Below are 20,917 nucleotides of genomic sequence, written 5' to 3' on the forward strand. Positions count from 1 at the left end.
TTAATAATATATCTTGAATAATATATTCATTTTATTATAGTTTTGTATTTTTGTAAGATGTTTTATGAACGAATTCAATAAACATGCAATAAAATCACACAATATCTCATAAATAATTATATAAATAATGAATGAATTTGTTATAAAATAAGCTGGAATCATACGATGTTCGATTTCTTGAATGATAAGCATACATGCATGCTTGCTCTGATGCATTCTAAAATACATTCATACATTAAAATGCCGAAGACATAGAGCATGGACTGTACCATTCGTGTGTAACATTTATCGATAAAAATGAGAGATAGGACGCGAAGTCTCTATCTCTTTCTATTCAGCCAATCACAATGTGTTAGAAAGAGAAGGAAATTGGACATCTTCATGCTCTCTCTCATTTTTGTTGACCACATTTGATATGCTACTTAAATACGAATGCAATCCATGCTCTATAAGCGGTATTCATAGTTTGTTCTTATTGTAAGATTGTCTTAAGTAGTATCTTAAGATGCTACAGCCCTCTAATTTGCTTATAACATCTTAAAATTGTACTTAAGATAAATCTCAAATATAAGAATTAACTACCCTGATAGCAAAATGTTAGCAATTTGGAGCCAAATTGGCAGCAAACTCCATCAGATTTTATGTCCACATTTGGCTATGGATTTGTCAACAAAGGCTGTTGAAAGGCTATGCCAGCAGATTGGTGGCAGAAACCGAGCAAAGTCTGCTCGAATCAGATTCTGTTCTCAATCTGCTATCAATCTGTCGTTAGGTTATACAAGACTTTGTTCGGTTTCTGCTATCAATCTGCTGACATAGGATGTCTAACAGGCTTTGTTATATTTCTGGCAGTAATTTGCTGACAATGTCAGATAATACAAATTCTGTATACAATTTGGTACCTTTCTACAATTAGAAATTGGTAACAGACTCGGTTCAAAATCTGTCTCCGCAGGTTTTGCTATCAGGGTATGAATACCGGCATACTGATACGCATGATTTCTGTATTTATTATGCACTACTTCGTAGCTTGCATACACTGCACTGAGAAAAATGGTTTGTTTATATCAACAAGATGTATATATGGTTAAAAATGCATTTCGGTTAAACAAAGCAAAATTTCTGGAAATTATTATGACAGGACTTGAGATTTTACAACTAGAATGGTTGATAGATTATAGTACAAAAATTTGTTTAATATTTTTCTGTTGGATCTAAAAAATTTCTAATTATATTTACTAGACATTACCAAACATTACCAGAATCTGGAGATTCTACGGTAGTGTCTCGATGCTAAGCATGGCCTGTTCTTTTACGTTCTAATTAACGTTAATGTCAACGCACCCCAGTAGTTCTATTATTATTGAAATTATTGTGCAAGTCAAACAAAAACGAAGACGAACACATATTGTTTAAATTGTTTTGTATCATGCATATTCTTGTAATATTATCATGTAATGAAGTGCAACGATTACTGGATTACTTATATAAGACAGTTTTTGTTACTAAAGATATAAGACGTAAGTCATAAAACACTGTCTTAAAATTATAAGTCAGCTTTTCTACTAAGGCCCTAAAAAAGATATCGGAGTTCATCTCCAAGATCTTTTTTTAATTATTGACATTCCCAATATTTGTTTCACAGAATGGTTTTGACGGTACCCGGTTCGACGGCATCTCGCAACCGGTGTTGCCACCACCGCCACCCGGAGTGGCCGCGAATGCTGCGCAGTTGGCCGCGATGGCCGGCCATAGTGTGGCCCTCTCGCAAAAGAAGGGCTCGTTCCTGGGAGGAGGAACGGAGGGCGGTTATACCTTTTGGTAAACCACCTAAAACCACCTTTCGTAATACACGCAGAAAACATACACTCATGTACACGCCACATTAACTGTCGGAAGCGCCGTATTGTTGAAACGACGAGATTATGTAGGTAAATTTCCGTTAGCGTTCTGCTTTTCTCATCTCTGGCAGTTCCATCGATATCTATTAGTATACCGTGTGCGCGGACTGATCCCACACACAACACACACACACACACAACACACACACACACACACACCGTTATACACACATACAATAATATAAAATACACATTTTAACATGATACTAAGGCAGCAACCGTGAGAGTTCCCACGCGATTCATATACGGCGATATTTGCGATCGATAAAAGCGATCCAATGATCTCAAGGACATCGCCGCCGTCTTGGTGATCGATCTGCGCCTCTCATGTACTGTTGAACTGCAGAAAATCGTCCCGGCCGAGGAAGACTCGGACATGACGCTCGTCGAACATCCTCGAAAACTAATTCCTCGAAAGCTCATCATTCTGTAGAGAAGTCGGGAAACAATGAGAGAGCATTATGCGAGTTTGAAGGATCTGTAAAGATCCGAAAATTTCGTGAAAGCCTGAGATCCGAGATACCAAGAATCCACGATTATCGACGACTCGAGGAAACGCCCGTTATTATATCATAGATCTGAAAATTTCAAATTTCTATGATCAAAATTTTCTAAAATTCGAAAGGCCCCAAAAAACCAGAATCAATCATTACAGTTTGCTCTAATTATCGAACCGAAAAAAATATAAATCTCGAGTTTCATAAATCTGAGATTTTAAAAATCGGAAAACTTGAAATTTTAAAGAATAGAAAATTTCAAAATAATCTCAATTTTGAAGGATTAGAGCGTTTCCGAGAATCCATAGATCTGCGAACTCAGAGACTCAAATTGCTATGATATAAGGCATTAGAACACGTAAAGATACAAGCTCTAGTTGAAGGATACAAAGTAGTGACTTATTTATGATCTCGACTTTCCCAGGATTCAAGGTATCCAGGATCTAACTTTAGTGGCTTCTATTAGTTAAGGTTACAGAGATTCGAGAATTTTAGTTAAATTTTCTTAAATTTAATTACACCGATCAAGCATTTCCGATAAGATAAAATATTAAGATCATCACATACATATGTAAGTTTCCGAGGATCTGTGTCTTCGGTAACTCGCGAATTCGGGAGTTCTACAGTGTCGGAAGACCCGAAGGCTCGAAGCAGTCAATGTGCGTTTCCTACGATAATAGTTATTGCGAGAATGTTATTTTACAAAGGACAAACTTTAGTTAGATCAACGAAAGGCAGACTGATGCCACTGACAAGAAACGACATTGTCGTTGCGCTTATCAAAACGGAAAGGAAAGGATCAAGGATAAGGAGAGACTAAAGAGAGAAGCCCAATGTCGACAATTGTAGAAATTCACGAGACATATTGCGTTGATATTTATATTTAAATTATTGTTATTTAAACAATTTATTTGCAGATCCTCCTTAGAGACAGAATCATCGGTGCGATGTGTTTCAACAATTTATTTTATATCTCGAGAGAGTGAAAATAGAAAACAGAGGGAGTGAGGGAGTGTGAGAGAGAGAGAGAGAGAGAGAGAGAGAGAGAGAGAGAGAGAGAGAAAGTGGAATGAATTTTATATCACGGAAAAGCGTGCAATAAGCGTAAATATTGTAACAATAAAAAAAAAACGATATTAATTGAAAAATTGTGAACTTGTTATCACGTTGAATGAGTGAGAAAACAAGAATGCGAGAGAAAATATACTGCGTGTGAGTGACAAAAAAGTATGAATAAATGAGAGAGAAAAGTAAATGAGGATAAACAATGAGTTGAGACAAAAATGTACCACTGCGCGATGATCAATTGTATGTACTAGTTAATAAATGCTATGATCATGCAATTCGTTAATCAGAATTTGTTCTCTTTTGCTCAGGGATAATTTCTTTATGCGTAAAAGTACATAAAGAAACTAATTTTTAATATTTTAAATCAGATTTTAAGATAAATATCCGAAATAGGATAGAACATATAGGAGAGTGACATCGTATCTTCACTTGATGCTAACTATTGAATTGTTTTATTTATTACAAATAACATTTATGATAAATTGTACAAACATATTTTCTAAATTAATTCCTAAATCTAGTTTAATTAAAAATTTTTGCGATTATTATTTATAGTTCTGAGCATTATGCTGTTTATAAAAAATATCAAGTATTTTTAAATTCTGAAAAATTATCAAGTATCTCTCTATATTATATATTTCATGCAGATCTTTTCATAAGGTCTTCCCTTTGTTGTGTAGTCAACTGCGTGATACCAACGATTTTGGGCATTTGACCTTGAACCAATTCCAATTTCAACAATGCATCCAAATTCTGAATGTCATGTTGTGCTTTGCGTAGACTCTGAAAAATTTAATTTGACAGAATTTATCCTTAACAATTACTATATCATGAATATATATCCATCTTACCAATCTTAGTTCGTTTTTTACTTGTGGATCTAACTTGGCAAGTTTCTTTTTCTGCAAAAATTCTTGTACGGTGAATCCGAGAAAACCCTCCAGAACCTAAAAAAAAGCATTTCAGTAATTCACGTTTATCAACTCTCGAGATTACGATCCTTAATATAACGCTAGAGGTCACGGTGTATCTGAGAAATACGAATACCTTAAATAAATATTGTATCTTTCGCAAAAAAAAGAATATGAATGCATGAAAATGTTTTATTTCAATAACAACACTGAAAAAAAGTCTGATTGGATTAATTACAATTCTGATTAAAAATGGAAAAATTAGAATTTTCTGACAGAATTTATTATAATTCTAGTTGAGATAATCAGAATTCTTATTGATATGATCGGACTCTTCTAGTTCGTCCATTTTCAAATAGAAATTTTTCTCAATGTACAATTTATCAAAATTTATATTTTTCTAATAAAACAATGAAAACAATAGGGCTACGAGCCAAACTAAATGCTAAGAATAATATAAACAATAAAATAATTCTCAACAAGTCATCTGATCAATCTGACCTTGGGTGGCGTCACCAAGGTCAGAGCAATATCACTTTGAATTTTTTAAGTGGAACCACCTATTTTTCATTGCATATTCTTGTAACACACCTCGAGAGCTTTCCAAAACACTATAATAAAATATTTTTTCATGAAGTACTTTTCGAGTTATAAGGCTTGAAAGTTACAGTACCGTCGACAATATAGCACTACGCAAGGTGTCCGACTGACGGTTAAAACCTCTTGAATGTTATTCAGGTTCATGACGTTCAAAGTCATTGGAGGTTGTTTCTCTTATTTTCATTTTTGCACTAAAAATTTATTTCTACGTAAAAATGAAAATAAGAGAAACAATCTCCAGTGACCTTGATCTTAACGAATGTTATTCAGGATATCAATCATGAAACTTACATGTAATTACATACTATCATATAGAATGTGCAAGATATGTACACATGCATAAAACGATACTTTGTTACAGAATACGTAGTGTATTTCCGTAGTGTAATCCAGGATCAACGACATAGATATGGTAGGGGCCTGGTCTCGTGTGCATGCGTGTTCATGCGTGCGTATGCGTTATGCAATTATTTAATAAAAAATTTATTGTTTCTTAATTATTTATTAAGTTATTTTCATCATTCAGATCCTGGGAATTATGTATTACATATTTCGTACCAAAGTATCGTTTTATACATGTGTACATGTTTGGACATTATATATGATAGTATGTAATTATATGTGGGATATATAATTATATGTAGCACCATATATAATCATATAAGGAACATTAAATGTCCCGAAACAGTAAAATATCTGGAAAACTATAAATTTTATAAAAAAATGTTTCAGTTAAAAGTTGTAGAGTTTAAAAAGGCCTAGCCGCTGGCTTCACCATTTTGACTTTGGGTGGCGTCGCCAAAGTAGGGCAAAGTCAACTTGGATTTTTTAAGTGAGACTCCCTATTTTTTCTTCCATTTTTATATAGTCCTTATTAAGACCTTTTCAAAACATTATAATTTTATCCATTTTAGATTAGCCGTTTAAAAGTTGAGTATTTTATGGTCAGATTTCAGCGACTATAGGTGAATCATACACAAAAACTGTTCATTTTTTTGCGCTAAAACTTATACGTTTTCTTTAACAAGTCATAAGCTATAACATATGTGAAAACCATTTGATTTCGCCGGGACCCAATTTCATATTAGTGCGGGTTCTTTAACAATAATAAAAGCCGATATAATAATACTCCCACATTACGTCATAACTATATTTTTCTGTGACATTGTAATATAATCCTAACTGTCTTAATAACTCGTATAACAGCTACTGTTTATCCAGTACGTAAATGGTGTCGCTATTTAAAAACATTTATAAATATATTTTGTATGTATTTCTCAGATATACCGCGACCTCCCGAGGGTATAAAGATATTGATGTCAGGACTCTTGTCGTAGACTAAGAAATGAGAGAAAAAGATTCTCACGATTTCTCTCTTCCAATACCATAATAAATGGAATAAAAAGCAATAAAAAGCCTTAAGAAATAATTTTATCTCACACGTACCTCAGAATCGAAACAAACTTCTACACTGGAAGTGTAATCCGTGATCAGTGCTGTTACCGACCAGCATTTACCCTGTTTCGTTAACGTTGAATGGTTCTTCACCTGACCTCTCACTGTCTTGTATATTTTTTCCGTAATAGGCTCGCGTAAGACATCGCGCAAGACATCGCAGATTTTTGGAGCTAGTTGAGGCTTGATAAAATCAAAAATAGTTTTAGTCTCAGGTACTTGCTGTATTACTCTCGAAGTGTTTACCTTTGGCAAAATTATTAAGTTAAATAAGAAGAGAGAGCAGTTTCAATTAAAAAAGAAAAAATGTAAAAATCATTCGTAGTAAAAAAAAATACTAAATTATAAATATTATATACCACTGATTTCTCGTTTTGTGCCGCTTTTATGGATGTACTTTTCTTAACTTCTATTAGAGCATTACGATTTGTCAATTTCGTAGGCAGTTCTAACGAGTGACACGTTTTGGTTTTATTAATTAAAGGATTTTCACTTTGTTGACTAAAAAAGTTGAATAAAAAAATAAATAGTAGATAAATATCAAAAATAATATGAAGATGCATTGAGATGGATAAAGAACCTCTGTGATTCCTTTGTCTTAATTATGATGTCGCAATCATCTAAGTCAAAATCATCATCAGGAAATTCTGAAAAATTTTGATTCTGAATAGATTTCGTAGAAAGCGATAATTTGCTGTGAAAATTGAGTACAGAAGTTGTTTGTTCAACTGTCGTTCTATCATCCTTATCAATTTTCTTAGTCTTCATTTGTGACGGCGATATCCATGAAGATCTTGTTGGAAAATTATTGGACCTGGAATGATTGCTTAAATTATTACAGTAAAATTAGTAAAATTAGAGGACACTACACAGCAGGTAAAATTTACTTTTATAAATCAGAAAAATTGTGTATTTTAAAGCAAATCCTTATATGACTAAAAACGATATCAATTGTTACCTGAATTAAATTCATATTAAGAAACTGTCTTTAATACTTACCAATCTTCTAAGGGTTCAAAGTCTATATCTTCCAACGTTTCCATAATTTCATTCGTTTCTTTCCTATCTACTTGTTTGCGATCACACGTATTTCTAAAGTTTTCTTGAACAGCATTAATTTCTTGGCTTCGTTGTTCGATTGCTGTCACTGCTTCCAAGTCAACAGCTTCTTCAAAGTCATCATCAAAAAAATTGTCATTGTTAGAATTAGATGCTGTGTTTTGAGCATTCTGATTCATGATCCTGGATAATCCATTGTCATTATATGGATCGGGGTTTTCAGGTTCTCCTCTGGACAATTGAATAGACATAGAAATTAAAAGGCTGAAGCCAAAGTGAAAAATAAAGCAAACTCGAAGAAAATTGGATCAAATCTTACAAAGCTCTTGCCAAGACATTCTCTAGCGCGTTGGATTTCAACAAAGTTTCCACTTCTCCGCCAACTTCCTTGTACTTGCCATCTTCTAGAAGAATAACACCACGTCTGCAGTGGATTGGGCCAATTATCATTACTTTGTAGCCAGGAAGTAATATATCCTGTGAAGAAACATTTTTAATTTGATAATCTGGGTGAGAAAAAGAGAGAGAGAGTTTGCATTCATTTGAAACAATGCAAAAAGCCATACAGTTATTTGTTTAAGTGGAGTGTACTCTATTGCAGTGACGTCCTGCACTCCATCAGTTAAACAAAATTGCATCATTCTTCTACCTTTGGGTTGCCACTCTATCGGCTGCTCTTCTTCCTTTACTTCTAAGTTCTGGTTGTCGATTTTACGAATTTCACAAAGCTGCTTATATTTGGAGCTCGCTATATCATACATCTTGTCTACCTATACTTATACTGGATGATCTGCATTTGGATGTCCAAGGTAAAAAATATATGCTATGATAGGAATACTACAAAGAGCTCACCTGGAGGATATAGGTACCAGTTAATACAATATGTGTCTGCTGAGCCAGATTCCTTGGCAAACATCCATTTTCATTATTAATCTCCCGTAGATCACTCAGTTGCCATTGGCCCTCTACAAATTCGAAAATATGCTTATCTGTCATCTGTAACAATAATCAATAGAAGTTAATTGCCTTGAGTAATATTAACAGAATTAGAGTTTTTATTATTATCTATATTGCCAACAACAATTATAAATTAATAATATGTCACTCTGTACTTGGTTTAATTCTTAAAATATATTTGTGTTGCATGCGAAATCAGTCCATAAAAAATAACAGAAAAAAAAGGGAGCTTATTAATTGTTAAACAATATTGAACCACTGAGTTGTTACAATTCTTTAACATTGAATCATTGAATTGTTAAAGAATTTTAACAACTCAGTCGTTCAATATTGCTTAACAATTAATAAGCTCTCTTTCTTTTCTACTGTTATTTTTCACAAACCGATTTCACACATACAAATAAATTTCAAGCATTAAACCAAGTACAAAGTGACAAATTATTAAGTATCTTTTAAATATCCTTTAAATATCTTTTAAATATCAAGCATTAAACCAAGTACAAAGTGACAAATTATTAAGTATCTTTTATATTTGTAATTTTAATTCTTATTAAAGCACAAATTATAAGGAATTTCATTTGATGAGGTAAGAGTTAACAAGTTATAATAAAACATTTCTCTCGCTCAACGTTTCTTCGTCAGAAGATTCAAAATAATAACATGTTACTATTCCTTAACTTTAATTAATAAAGATACATGTAAAACAATAAAAATCGACGCGTTTCGCTTTATACATAATGTACCATTTTATCGTTGTCGTTCATCAAATTAGAGTTTAATTAATGCATTATACAAAACGCACTCAATAACATTTGGCAATAATTAGTAACATACCTCATGAGAAACTTTGTCCTTAATAAAAAATTCAACGCAATCTCTTAGCCACGCGTCATTCATGACATAAAATTTTGCATTTAATTGATTTTTTATCCGTCTCAGCAAATTCTCATTCATTTTAGCGTGATAACAAGTCCACAATTTTTCCAATCAATATTGATTTTTATTACTACAATAGATTCACGCTCATCGCATGCTTTTCCGTGATAAACATAATGGTCGCGTTCAGCAGACTCAACTGTTGTGGAGCAGATCCGTGAGCACTCGCTGCTATTGGTGTATTCTTCTAGATCATCCAATAGTAGCGAGCGCTCACGGCTCCGCTCCACAAAAGTTGAGTCTGCTGAACGCGACCAAAATCCATCGGAATCCTGTTTTCTGATTGGTTGAAAAGTCGTACGACGCAAATCGGATGCAGTGTGAATCCAGCATAAGCGTATATGGTAGTTTTGCGATTCAAACGCCTCCTGCCGAGCACCACCCATACCAATTCAGAAACCTGATTTTAACCATACTTTTCAAAGCTAGTTTGGCCTCCTATTATCTATATTCCGTGTAGAAGTAGATGAGGATTCGTCATGTCAATCAAAAGATAGCACTTTTACGTTTCTTCAAGTCCACGTAAAGTGTCATTGTGTGTACCCTCGCACTTTTTTGTGACAAATTCGTGCTACTTTTCTACTTTATACGTTACACGATATCGGCAACAATCAGCGTTAAATCTTGCCAATCCGTTTTATCTTCGAGGTTAGAACTGTATTCTCATCACAACGGGGGCCGAACAATCAGCTATGTCCGTCTCTCAGATGGAAAGTATCCTTTGAAATTATAATTATGCACCGAAATCTTGTTGTGTTTTTTCTCATGAAATTAAATCCAAATAAGAAATTAATATGAAAGCGTTTTCAAGATATGCTAACAAGGTTTGATAAATCTAAAAATTCTAAATTTTAAATTTATTCTTATACATATATTTGTAACATTTGATGATGTACTCGCATAAATTGGATTGTAGGTGATACTCAATCTGATCTTATATTCAAAATATGATTTTGTCTATCTTGTCATTTTAACATTTAACGTTAACATTTAACGTTAACGTTTAATATTTAATGTTGGAAAGTCGCTCAATCGTTATACTTGTAATGAGTTTGAAAACTCACTTGTTATTGAAGAAATTAACTCGGCATTTGTAACTCGTGTTTTAGTCATGACTTGTAACTCATTACTGGTTACAAATTATTTTTTTCAGTAAGTAAATACGTAATGGTGCAAGTTACCTTTCTAAGTGATTTTCTCAACCTTTATTTATGACTATCATAGTCGTATAAAATTGTATGCAAAATTTTATCAAATTGTTATTATAAAAAGTAATGGAATAGTAATTCTTATTTCCTGAAATCAAATTATTTATAATTTATACCAGTTTATAAACAAAGAAAGTCATACTAAAAATTTCCTTAATAGCAAAAAATACAGAGAACTTATTTAATTTAAAATTCGCGGTAAAAGAATTAGAAAGAAACTCAAAAAAATGCGAGAAGGAAGAGAAGATAGAGAAGACAAAGATCAAGAAGGCCATACAAAAGGGTAATATGGAGGGTGCTCGCATTCATGCAGAAAATGCAATTCGACAGAAGAATCAAGCCTTGAATTATCTTAGAATGAGCGCCAGAGTAGATGCAGTAGCTAGTAGAGTGCAGACTGCATTGACAACTCGCAAAGTTACTCAATCCATGGCTGGTGTTGTCAAAGCCATGGATGCTGCTATGAAATCAATGAACTTAGAGAAGATCTCTGGACTTATGGACAAATTTGAGAGTCAATTTGAGGACCTGGATGTGCAAAGTTCATACATGGAGAACGCTATGTCGCAAACCACAACTACTAATGTACCCCAGAATGATGTTGATTCTCTGATGCAGCAAGTTGCAGACGAAGCTGGGTAAGAATCTACTTCTAATTGTTATTTCAAGTTTTTTATTATTAAGTAAAGAGCTTAAATTCCTGTCTTATATATAATGCAAAGAGGAATTATTTTAAATATTATTTAAAGCAACAAAAACTTTTATTTCTTTGAACTGTACTTAAAAAAATTTATTGGATAGTTATAAAATTACCTGACTTTATTTTTGTGCAGATTGGAATTGAACATGGAACTTCCATCGGGTCAACTTGGCAGTATTGGCACTTCAACAGCAGTAAGCCAGGAGCAAGATGAATTAACACAGAGATTAGCACGACTTAGAGAATAGTGAAACTGCTTTAATGTATATTATAATTGAGGTATTTTATAAATTATGTAATATATTCCCAATATTGTTATAATTATTATGGTGTCTTATGACCGGAATTAGGGATGCACCGGATCGTAAAATCTGATATCAGATATCCAAAATATTGTAACATCGAACATCTGGGAAGAAAAGTTTTCAAGTCGAATATCCAATATTTTCTGGATATCCGACCGAATTCCGAGACAATGTCTTAAAAAAGCTGAGTAAAACAAGAAAAAAGAGAGCAAAACGAAAAAGCGACTGTGAGAAAAAAATAGTGATAATAATTATGATTTTAATGTTATCGTTCGAGTTCGATTATCAATAGAGATGATAACTATAGAGAAAAACATTGTGATTTTGCAGCAATATATAAGACAGCATTGTGAGTATGCATATTTATTTACAGAACATTTATATAATAAAAAATCAATTTAATGATATAAAATTTCAACTGGATATATTCTCGGATATTAACGATATCCGACTATCCGATCGGATAGTAAAAAAGTGCCGGATAATACCGGATAGTTTTTGGATATCCGGTGCATCTCTGATGATAATACATTTACAAACTTTAATATAGTATAAGTCTTCAATATACTATAAGTTCTTTAATATAGTATAAGTAAGAAACACAAAATAAGTGTAATAAGCCTTAAGCCTTAAGAGATTAATCAATCACAGTTGAAAAGAATGAGTATAAAATGAATAATCGATTCTGACTAATCAACTTTTTAAGGTTCAAGGCTTACTACACATATTGATTTCGGGACTTTAGGACAAAGCAAATAAGAAAGAGAAAACATTTTTAGATTTAATAGTTATATGTGGCATACATTAGACTTAAGTGAGTATATTATATAAAAATGTTATTGATTAATACTGGCTTATAGATTGATGAAGTAGCAAATCCAGATAATTGGTTTATTGATTTCGTATTTTAAGATTTTCGATTTTATAAGATTTCCATAAAAATTAACTAAAATACATGATTATTTAACACTGCTTCTGAAATAGGAAAGTAAAAAAAAATAATTGAACGTAAAAAAAAGATTAATTTTAACAATAAACTTATTGCATTTTTTATTAATGTAATTTGTAATCGTGAAGTGCAATCTCACGGAATGCTTTCACTATAAGAATCAGTTGTACATTATGCAAATAGGAAATAAATATTTATTATTCATTAACTCTCTCTTTCGAAGATTATTCTAAAACTAAGAAAAATTTCGACTAAGACAAAGAAATTTAATATTTCATATTTTAACTTTTTTAGTATCAGAAATATCACCATGGAAAAGGATAACGAAATAGTTCAGTGTATCTTTGTAAATACGTACTTACTTAATATTTATAATGTCAAAAAAATAATATATAATGTATCATTTCATTTTGTTTTTATTAAAATATCAGTTTTTGTAGAAGTGTAACAATCAAAAACTATATATATGTATATATATGTATATTCGTACATATTTACAAAAATAAATAACTAATAATATGGACAAATATATATTTTATGGAGCAAAGATGCACATTTTATCTTTTTCATGTAAGTAATAGTTCCAAATTTGTTAGCGTTTAAATTAATTCGTAGAGAATCCTAACTTGAATACAAAGCATATAATATTGCGCTTCATGTATTCGAGGGGCCTTTATAACTAGGTGAACGAAAATTCGCTCAGTTATCCCTTTGAAGCCGAGCAAAAGGGTACTTCATAACTCCAAATTCTCCTATAAATTGTTATATATATGGAGTCTACGATAAAAAACAAGTAAATTTTATCTGAAATATTTCTTTAAAAAATGCTTCGATCAAAAGTTTTAAACATTAAGTTTTACTCTCGTTTGGAAGGCGAAAAATGACATGATTTTCAGGATTTTTTAAAAAAGAAATGAGTTAATATATTAATATGAAATTTTCTTAGACTTTATTTATGCAAAATAGGTATATAAAAACATTTTTTCATGTTCATATAGTAGTAGTAGTAATGCAGGTAGGGCTATAGTAGCCGCCTAACATGCCCTAGATCTCTAAAGTTCCATTGTCACTCCCTGTTTGTTTTCAAAGTAGTGCAACCAAGCCCAATCCTGCTCTGTGTACCAGGCTTATGAGGTCCCCTATCTTTGTTTCGTCTAGATCCTCAGGTGTTAGAAACACATGGCCCCAAAATCTATATCTCTTATAGACAAGCATAGGACAAGCATAGGACAGCGACACAAAAGGTGCACGCTGTCCTTGCTTTCCTCTCCACATAGTCGGCAGTTTTTCTTCTCGACCAGTCCTATATTGAATAGGTGTGCTCTGAGGGGCAAGTGTTCTGTAAGAAGGCCTATGCCCATTCTTAGTTTTTCTCTTCCCATTGCTGCCAGCTCTTTTGTTCTGGCCAGATTGAATTATTCCATAAACTTCTTGGCTCGCCAGCAACCCTTTGTTTCTTTTCAGGAGTTTAAGTGTTCGCTCCAGCATTTCTTTAATTTTTTTTTTTACCTATAGCACGAAGGGAACTCCAACGGTCTGTTCAGTCGGGTCCATTTCTGTCCCCAGCTTTGCTAGCCCGTCCGCCCTCCCGTTGCCCAGTATTCCCTGGTGATCAGGGACCCATACTAAGGTAACTAGACTTGTTTCCCATAGTTTGTCGAGGGCTTGTATACAGTCCCAAACTACAAACAATTCTGTAGAGGTTTTTGCAAGTGTATTTATAGCTGCTCTGCTATCCGAGCAGATGCAGATACATTTCATGATTCTTCTATCGATCAGGAGTTTTGCATCTTGAGACGGTAAGTATCTCAGCTTGAAAAACCGTGGACAGCCTTTCCATTGATATGCTTTCTTCATGATTGGCGTTGGGGCCGTAGATGCCTGCCCCAAAACGATCATTTGCTCCCGATCCATCCGTGCACCATACGTCCACGTTTGGATTGGTTAGGAAGTTGGGATCTTGCCAGTCCTCCCTAGCTGGTATTCGAATCTTAAAGGTCTTTTCCGGTAGGTGTTTCCTGTCTTGCTTCAGGGTGAAGGGGGGCCTGTTGGACAGACTAGTGTGGCCAAGTTTGGTTTCCTTCCACTCCCATTGACACTTGTGTAATGGGAGAGAGAATGAGAGGGAGATTGGCCGTCTTCCACGATCTCTCTCTCATTATTGTCGATCACATTTGATACATTATTTAGATACGGATCGCGTAGTCCATTCTCTATGTCTTTGGCACACACCATAGGTTTGTTCGCGTCGCACGCTCCAATATGTTCCTGTTCATTCCAACGCGCTCCAATACGTTCGCGTCACCAGAACCAATATGGCGACTAGATGTTTGCGTCGCGTTAGAGCATACTCCATGGATCCACCTCAGAAGATGCGGTTGGGGCATGTTACGCACGCATGCGTAATGATTGAGAATGTGTAGTGTTGAGAGAAGTATTTCATGGTTCTTACAGATATCTTAACCTATGTTCTATAGTCAACTTTAACGGGAGTAGCGTTCAATTGAACAATTAATCTCGGTCCATGAGGCAGAGCAACGCTTTTTTTCTGGAGGACGCTTGTCCCAACTTGTCCTAAATCCGTTCGTGTCACCGAGCGTTGGGGCACATGAATCCAACTGCTCCAACCGCCATCTTACCGGTGATCCAAGTACTCTCTGGGTTAATTTGGAGCAAGCGACGCGAACAAACCTCATGTTATCTCTTCCACCATGGGCCCGACTAATTTCATTAAAGCAACTGTAACTTCGTCAATAGTTTGAATATCGACCTCGCTCTGGTCTTAAAATGTTTCTAAAATATGTACCTTTTAAAATAAGAACAAAAATAATCAATTTTTTATACTTGAAAAACGTACGTTTAATAGTATCTCGTCGATGCCTACCAAAGACATAATAGAGAATGGACTGCGCGATCCGTATCTAAGTAATGTATCAAATGTGGTCGACAAAATGAGAGAGAGGGACCGTGGGAGACGGCCAATCTCCCTCTCATTCTCTCTCCCATTACACCATTGAACGGAAAGAGATAGAAATGGCCGTCTGCCACGATCCCTCTCTCTCATCCCTATCGACCATTTTGACATACGGATTGCGCAGTCCATTCTCTACGCTTTGATGCCTACATACATACGTACATTACGTACACGTCCGTTAATGTCCGCCGCCATTTGCAATTGCTCGCCATCGCTCGGTAAGGGCCCTGCAGCGCACGACAGGCACGGCACATGCGGTTGCATGCGGTTGCCGTTCCACGCCGTACGCCGTCCGCCTCTCACGAGCCTCATCTGTTGACGCAGTCTCGCGATGTTGCAGTCGTCACGAGTCGTCAGAACCCGCCGTCCGTTAACCGTCTGTCAAACGCTGCATGTAGGTGAGTGGTGACAGTGGTGACACTGGTGATAAGGCGTGCGTGCATGCGTTCGACTCGGCCCAGTCCAGTAACCAGTTTGGCCTCATGCTTTGCGTGCTCCGCAGTGCCCCGTGTAGAGTACGGTGCGTGCGTCGGTGCAGCTTGCACTGTGTGCGTATTCGTGTGACGCGCGTGCTTGTGCGCGCAGTGCGTTGAGCGCCCGAATCGTTACCCCTCCCTTTTATCTTACTCTTCTCTTCCCTCTTTCGCTCTCTCCGTCCATCTCTTCTCCATATCTCTTTCTTTCTTATCCCTAACCTAACCTAATCTAACCTATTCTTCTTTTGCGGCTCGAACGCTCGGCGGATCAGGTCGTGGCGCACGCGACGAATTATTCTAAATCATCGCCAAATAGGATTCCGCATCGGCCATTTGAAGTCACTTGGAGTAACTCACCGGCGCTGTTTCATCGACGGTTAGCGTGCATCGAAGAAGTCGTTGAATCTTTTCCTCCCCTTTCTACTTGCCTTTGCACTGTTCGCCTTCGTGCAGCCATGGCCTCCTCCAACCGTGGCATTCAGATCGGATCCGGTTGGTTCCAGACCAAAATTAATCTTAGACCACAGCACCGGGGCGTTCATCTAGTCACCGAGGAGATTCTCAGGCAGGTACCTGAGCTCTGCCAGTTTTCCATTGGTCTCTGCCATATCCAAAGTGAGTACTTGACTATCTGACCTGTACTTGCTTTCATAGATTAACAGATCGAGTTTTAATTTTAATATTCACATTTATTGCGATATATATAATACATATATTATAAAAAGGAACGAACAAGATATTTCTCTGTAATGCGATAAACATTAGATTTGTTTTTTTTTCCTGTAGTTCTGCACACCTCAGCTAGTTTAGCATTAAATGAGAGCTGGGATCCAGATGTGAGAGACGATATGGAAATGATGCTTAACAAAATAGTCCCTGAAGGTTTGGAGTACAGGCATAGCTGCGAAGGACCTGACGATATGGTAAGTATAATGCTTCTGAAAATATTTCTTTTAAAAAGTAATATTATACTTTCAAAGTCACATACTACTGAACGAATAACCTTGTATAAACCCAAATTTGTTTGTAGGAAATAACCCCATGTTAAAACTAATGTTATTGTCTTTCTCTTATTGTGTTGGTAGATAGTTTTGAAATAATGATGCATATGTTTTGCCAAATTATATAGATTGATTCGGTCAAAAATTTTTGCAGAAGAGAATCAATTCTGTAATGTTGATTATATATAAATATATATATACACACGCACATTGTACACTCACGAATAAGGTGACTAAAAAAAGGTATAGAATATTTCTCGATACTGAATATTTCTGAATATTTCACAGCCGGCGCATGTGAAGGCTTGTTTCCTGGGCTCATCATTGAGCATCCCAATCACCGACGGCAAGTTGGCACTGGGAACATGGCAGGGCATTTGGTTAGGTGAACATCGCGATCACGCTGGTAGTCGTAAGCTAGTAGTAACATTGACTGGTGTCCTGCGGGATTCGGCGCGCAGTCCCTTGAGCCCAGTTAGCCCTATCGCGTCTACCAGCAGCTAGGACCACTCGCACCCCCGAAGGCGTGGCAAGCGTCAGCCGCGTGCGTCCACCTCAAGCGACTCGAGCTAGCAGCCGCTTTAAGTCCTAGTCAACTTCTAAGAGTACAATCTATTGAGGAGGAATGAGCCGAATACCTCGCGGACTTACCTATCGCTCGGGGATAACCACCGTCAGTAGCGATCAACCGTGTCCTCGATGTTTCGTGTCATTCATCGAGTGAACAGACCGGAGATCGTGCATCGTTCAAGACTTGTGTGCGCGCGTGTATGTGCTTTAGGATTTTATTTGTGTCTCCGATATTGTTTTGCATGAACATTCTTCTTCATTCATGTGATGATGAGCCATTGGGATTGTCTGTCACCAAAAGTCGGCAAAAGTTTCCTAGACAGAGGAATCCATGGGACGACCTAAGGTTTTCAACCTGGATGTTACCCTTACAACTCAGCAACTCACATTTTAAGGGAACTTTTCTTAAATGGTCACATTAAGATATAAAAAAATTTGCATTTGGCATTTGAAGATACAAAAGACTATCTTTTAAAGCTGTTTCTATATATTCCGAAAATTTGGAAGCTAAAATCTTTGCAACAACTCAGAATGCTTCCCTTGTTCTTCATTTCTGGCATTTTGTTTAGCTTGTATATTTGTCACGTTGGACATTCACAACATACAATAATAATAATAGTAATAATAATAATAATAAAATAGATGGATATGAAGAGATAGAGAAAACAGAGATGAAGAAAAAACTGCCACGGCAGATGCGTGCATTGCACGTGTCTCATGTAAACAAAACGAATTAAACGCGAATATCCAGCACTCTTCCGCTTTGTTCTTGAAGAGAGAAGAAAGTAAAAAGCGAGACACTCTAAGGAAAGCAATTTGAGAAAAAAGAGAAATGAAGGGAAAGAACACACAAATTTATGCATTCCGGAAACGCGTCCAATACTCCGAATTTACGTAGCTTTATTTAGGAAATCTTTTGTATAAACAAAGTTAACGAATATGAGCAGCCGTGCAAGAACTCACAGTATCCTTTTTTACACTCTGCTATCTTTGAGCTGTCCGAAAACGAGAGACAAAGGAGAGGGATTTTAAAAAAGCAAGATCAACAAGAGTGAGAGAGTGTAAGGTACGCGTTGCGCACTTTCTAAACCGCTTTAAAAATGATTAGGAGCTCTAAATTAATTGCTCGTGAATACTGATGTTTCCATCGCATTGGAGGTGTGTGTATATGTATATAAGGGGAGAAGGGGCTATGATACTCTTACCTGTGCGCGTTTCCGCTATAAAGTTATAGGATATGTTATATTTCATGGGCACACATAGCGCGATTATACAGTCTTATGTGAATTATAGCGCATATGCAGAGTGCGCAAAAAATTTAAGTATATAAATACTACAAGAGAAAAATTGGCGAAAAACTAAGTAATAACAAGTTATAACAAGTGATACTTTTTTTCGAGTAACAATTTTTTTGATACAACAGTTCAGAGATTTTATCAATCGTGAACTGCAGTAAGAGTCACCTCTGAATCATGCGTTAAATAGTGCTAATGATTGCTAAAAATTATACATTGATATCGTACATCTCATTCGACTCTTTAGCAACTTATGATTTGATCAAATTATATGTCTATATTCAAAAATTATTACTTAATATTGCATGTACTTCTTGTTACTTAAATCCTTGCAAATTTTTCTGCTAAAGGCAAGTTCGAATTTTATACCATTCTGTATAATATTTCAATTAAAGCAACATTGCTATGTTGCATTGCTCGAAAAATCGATTGCATCAACGTCGATCATATTTTCTTTTGTTATATTACAGCTACCATAATATACTGCCCTATTGAGTTACGAAAAACTCAATCATTTTATTATTTTCCGACATTAAAATATTTGCAAATTGCGAAATTGTTTTGCGTTACAAGATACAATTTATTAAAATATTAAAGACATTTTTTTAAGGCTCATTCACTCCAGCCATATTAAATCGTGACGTCATAAGCGAGAAATGTGTCATAAGCAACACATTGATTTTTTTTGCATGCCATTTGTAAATAAAGAGAATTTGGATGAAATGAAATGATGAGACAAAAACTCCTTATCTCCCTTGACGGTCAGTAAATAGTCGTAAAGTGCGTTTACTAGTTTTTACTCAATGCGCATGCGTAGCCTATTTTCACTTCACGAGCCTTTTTCGACTCTTTACTGACTATTAGGGGAGATAAGGAGAGTCTTTGTCCATTTTTACAAGCATTTTAAAACGATCTCATTTCGTCTCATCCAAATTCTCTTTATTTACAAATGGTATGAAAGAAAAATCAATGTGTCATTTTTCGCTTATGACATCACGATTCAATATGACTGAAGTGACTACTCAGGAACCTTAATAAAGAATCGGCACAATGAACTCTCGACTATCAAAAAGATCACTTGTTCTAGGGGTCAGAAGTACCTAAGATATCGTTTTTAAAAGATCCAGCACTGCGATGAATTGTAATGTTGGATCGTCGCAAAGATAGCGCGGTTTCAGGAGAGTTTGAATTTTTGGCCTTTGGTCTCTTGGAAATGTAAAAAGTTCTAGTCATTTTCAGCCCTTGAGGCTTCGAGTCTTTGAATAAGTATGCATGATTCTTGTATTTTCTTTTTCGCTCTAAAGATTATCGGAAAGAAAAAAACCGAAGGGGTCTTCGCGACGAACCGACAGAGCTACTTACACTTACATGATGTTATTAACTGCTACTTACTACGAGCTTGCTGCAGCAAACGGGCTGGCAGACAGGCAGAACAGACGTTGTCGTTGTTTAGTCGTTAATTCTCAACGTGTATAAGCGTGTAAGAAGAAAAATACGCGTCGTCCATTAAATAATTAAGGCTACGGTCTCCTTCATACTACAAATGCTTCGAAGCATTTTTTGATTGATCAATCAATAAAATTCTTTTTCCGATTGGTCAATCAAATACTTCGAAAGATTTGTAGTGCCAAGAGAACTGCACCCTAAATGGACCTATGCTTTATTAACCCTTTTTACACCGAGCACTCGATACGCGTATTAACTTGTAACTTTCTATCAAATTATCTTAATTTTAGCAATATATTTAAAGAATAATGTACTAAATTGGTAAAGTATGCATCAATGAAAAATTAAATACACATATCATGTATATGTTTACACGTAATGTATCGCTGAAATTAAGACAATTCAATAGAAAGATATTACTTGGTATCAAGTGTACGACGTAAACTAGGTCAATGTAAAGTACGTCTCTTGCTACAGTCCACTTAATGCTATAAGTGTCAATATAATAAAAATATAATAGTATAAGTGTTGGTCAATCAACAAAATTCTTCTGATTGGTCAATCAAATGCTTCGAAGCATCCTTGTAGCATTAAATGGATCGTACCCTC

General features: G+C 35.3%; 4 protein-coding genes across 7 annotated transcripts in view; 3 read left to right on the forward strand and 1 right to left on the reverse strand.

Moving 5' to 3' along the window:
* The window catches only part of LOC108767798 (DAZ-associated protein 2), an 18,938-nt gene extending 15,456 nt beyond the window's left edge, over positions 1–3,482 (forward strand). For both annotated transcript variants that reach the window (XM_018517851.1, XM_018517850.1), the window contains one exon: positions 1,646–3,482. In XM_018517851.1, the coding sequence (XP_018373353.1) occupies positions 1,646–1,825 (180 nt within the window). In that variant the 3' untranslated portion in view covers positions 1,826–3,482. The remainder of the gene's footprint in view (positions 1–1,645) is intronic.
* Positions 3,483–4,093: 611 nt separating this feature from the next.
* Positions 4,094–9,472, reverse strand: LOC108767769 (recQ-mediated genome instability protein 1). 3 transcript variants are annotated; one of them, XM_018517795.1, is made up of 10 exons: positions 9,283–9,472; positions 8,344–8,487; positions 8,058–8,261; positions 7,811–7,968; positions 7,432–7,722; positions 7,013–7,246; positions 6,792–6,933; positions 6,424–6,615; positions 4,318–4,413; positions 4,094–4,249 (listed from the first exon to the last, which is right to left on the reverse strand). In XM_018517795.1, exons 1-10 carry the CDS (start codon positions 9,400–9,402, stop codon positions 4,106–4,108), a joined length of 1,725 nt encoding a protein of 574 aa, XP_018373297.1. In that variant the 5' UTR covers positions 9,403–9,472; the 3' UTR covers positions 4,094–4,105. The 3 variants fall into 3 exon arrangements, with proteins under 3 accessions (XP_018373297.1, XP_018373296.1, XP_018373298.1); XM_018517794.1 differs by having other exon boundaries at positions 6,424–6,678; XM_018517796.1 differs by lacking the exon at positions 9,283–9,472 and having other exon boundaries at positions 6,424–6,678; positions 8,058–8,281; positions 8,344–8,408.
* Positions 9,473–9,807: 335 nt separating this feature from the next.
* On the forward strand, positions 9,808–11,794 carry Chmp1 (charged multivesicular body protein 1). Its single transcript, XM_018517800.1, has 3 exons — positions 9,808–10,098; positions 10,765–11,230; positions 11,426–11,794. Exons 1-3 carry the CDS (start codon positions 10,077–10,079, stop codon positions 11,538–11,540), a joined length of 603 nt encoding a protein of 200 aa, XP_018373302.1. The 5' UTR covers positions 9,808–10,076; the 3' UTR covers positions 11,541–11,794.
* Positions 11,795–15,688: 3,894 nt separating this feature from the next.
* On the forward strand, positions 15,689–19,467 carry LOC108767801 (UPF0047 protein YjbQ). The gene is made up of 4 exons (XM_018517861.1): positions 15,689–15,918; positions 16,313–16,611; positions 16,783–16,919; positions 17,286–19,467. Exons 1-4 carry the CDS (start codon positions 15,773–15,775, stop codon positions 17,499–17,501), a joined length of 798 nt encoding a protein of 265 aa, XP_018373363.1. The 5' UTR covers positions 15,689–15,772; the 3' UTR covers positions 17,502–19,467.
* Positions 19,468–20,917: the final 1,450 nt, after the last annotated feature.

The sequence above is a fragment of the Trachymyrmex cornetzi genome, unplaced genomic scaffold (assembly GCF_001594075.2).
Source record: "Trachymyrmex cornetzi isolate Tcor2-1 unplaced genomic scaffold, Tcor1.1 scaffold726, whole genome shotgun sequence".
Taxonomy (NCBI): domain Eukaryota; kingdom Metazoa; phylum Arthropoda; class Insecta; order Hymenoptera; family Formicidae; genus Trachymyrmex; species Trachymyrmex cornetzi.

What these genes read in the sequence shown, in the direction of transcription:
- LOC108767801 (XM_018517861.1), top strand. Translation starts at nt 15,773, where the DNA reads ATGCGGTTGCATGCGGTTGCCGTTCCACGCCGTACGCCGTCCGCCTCT. An exon ending in TGGTCTCTGCCATATCCAAA is followed by an intron (nt 16,612 to 16,782) that starts GTGAGTACTTGA and finishes TTTTTCCTGTAG; the next exon opens with TTCTGCACACCTCAGCTAGT. An exon ending in GCGAAGGACCTGACGATATG is followed by an intron (nt 16,920 to 17,285) that starts GTAAGTATAATG and finishes AATATTTCACAG; the next exon opens with CCGGCGCATGTGAAGGCTTG.
- Chmp1 (XM_018517800.1), top strand. Translation starts at nt 10,077, where the DNA reads ATGTCCGTCTCTCAGATGGAAA. An exon ending in GTCCGTCTCTCAGATGGAAA is followed by an intron (nt 10,099 to 10,764) that starts GTATCCTTTGAA and finishes CAAAAAATACAG; the next exon opens with AGAACTTATTTAATTTAAAA. An exon ending in CAAGTTGCAGACGAAGCTGG is followed by an intron (nt 11,231 to 11,425) that starts GTAAGAATCTAC and finishes ATTTTTGTGCAG; the next exon opens with ATTGGAATTGAACATGGAAC.
- LOC108767769 (XM_018517794.1), bottom strand. Translation starts at nt 9,402, where the DNA reads ATGAATGAGAATTTGCTGAGACGGATAAAAAATCAATTAAATGCAAAA. An exon ending in CACAAAACGAGAAATCAGTG is followed by an intron (nt 6,679 to 6,791) that starts GTATATAATATT and finishes ATTTTGCCAAAG; the next exon opens with GTAAACACTTCGAGAGTAAT. An exon ending in AAGTTTGTTTCGATTCTGAG is followed by an intron (nt 4,414 to 6,423) that starts GTACGTGTGAGA and finishes GCTTTTTTTTAG; the next exon opens with GTTCTGGAGGGTTTTCTCGG.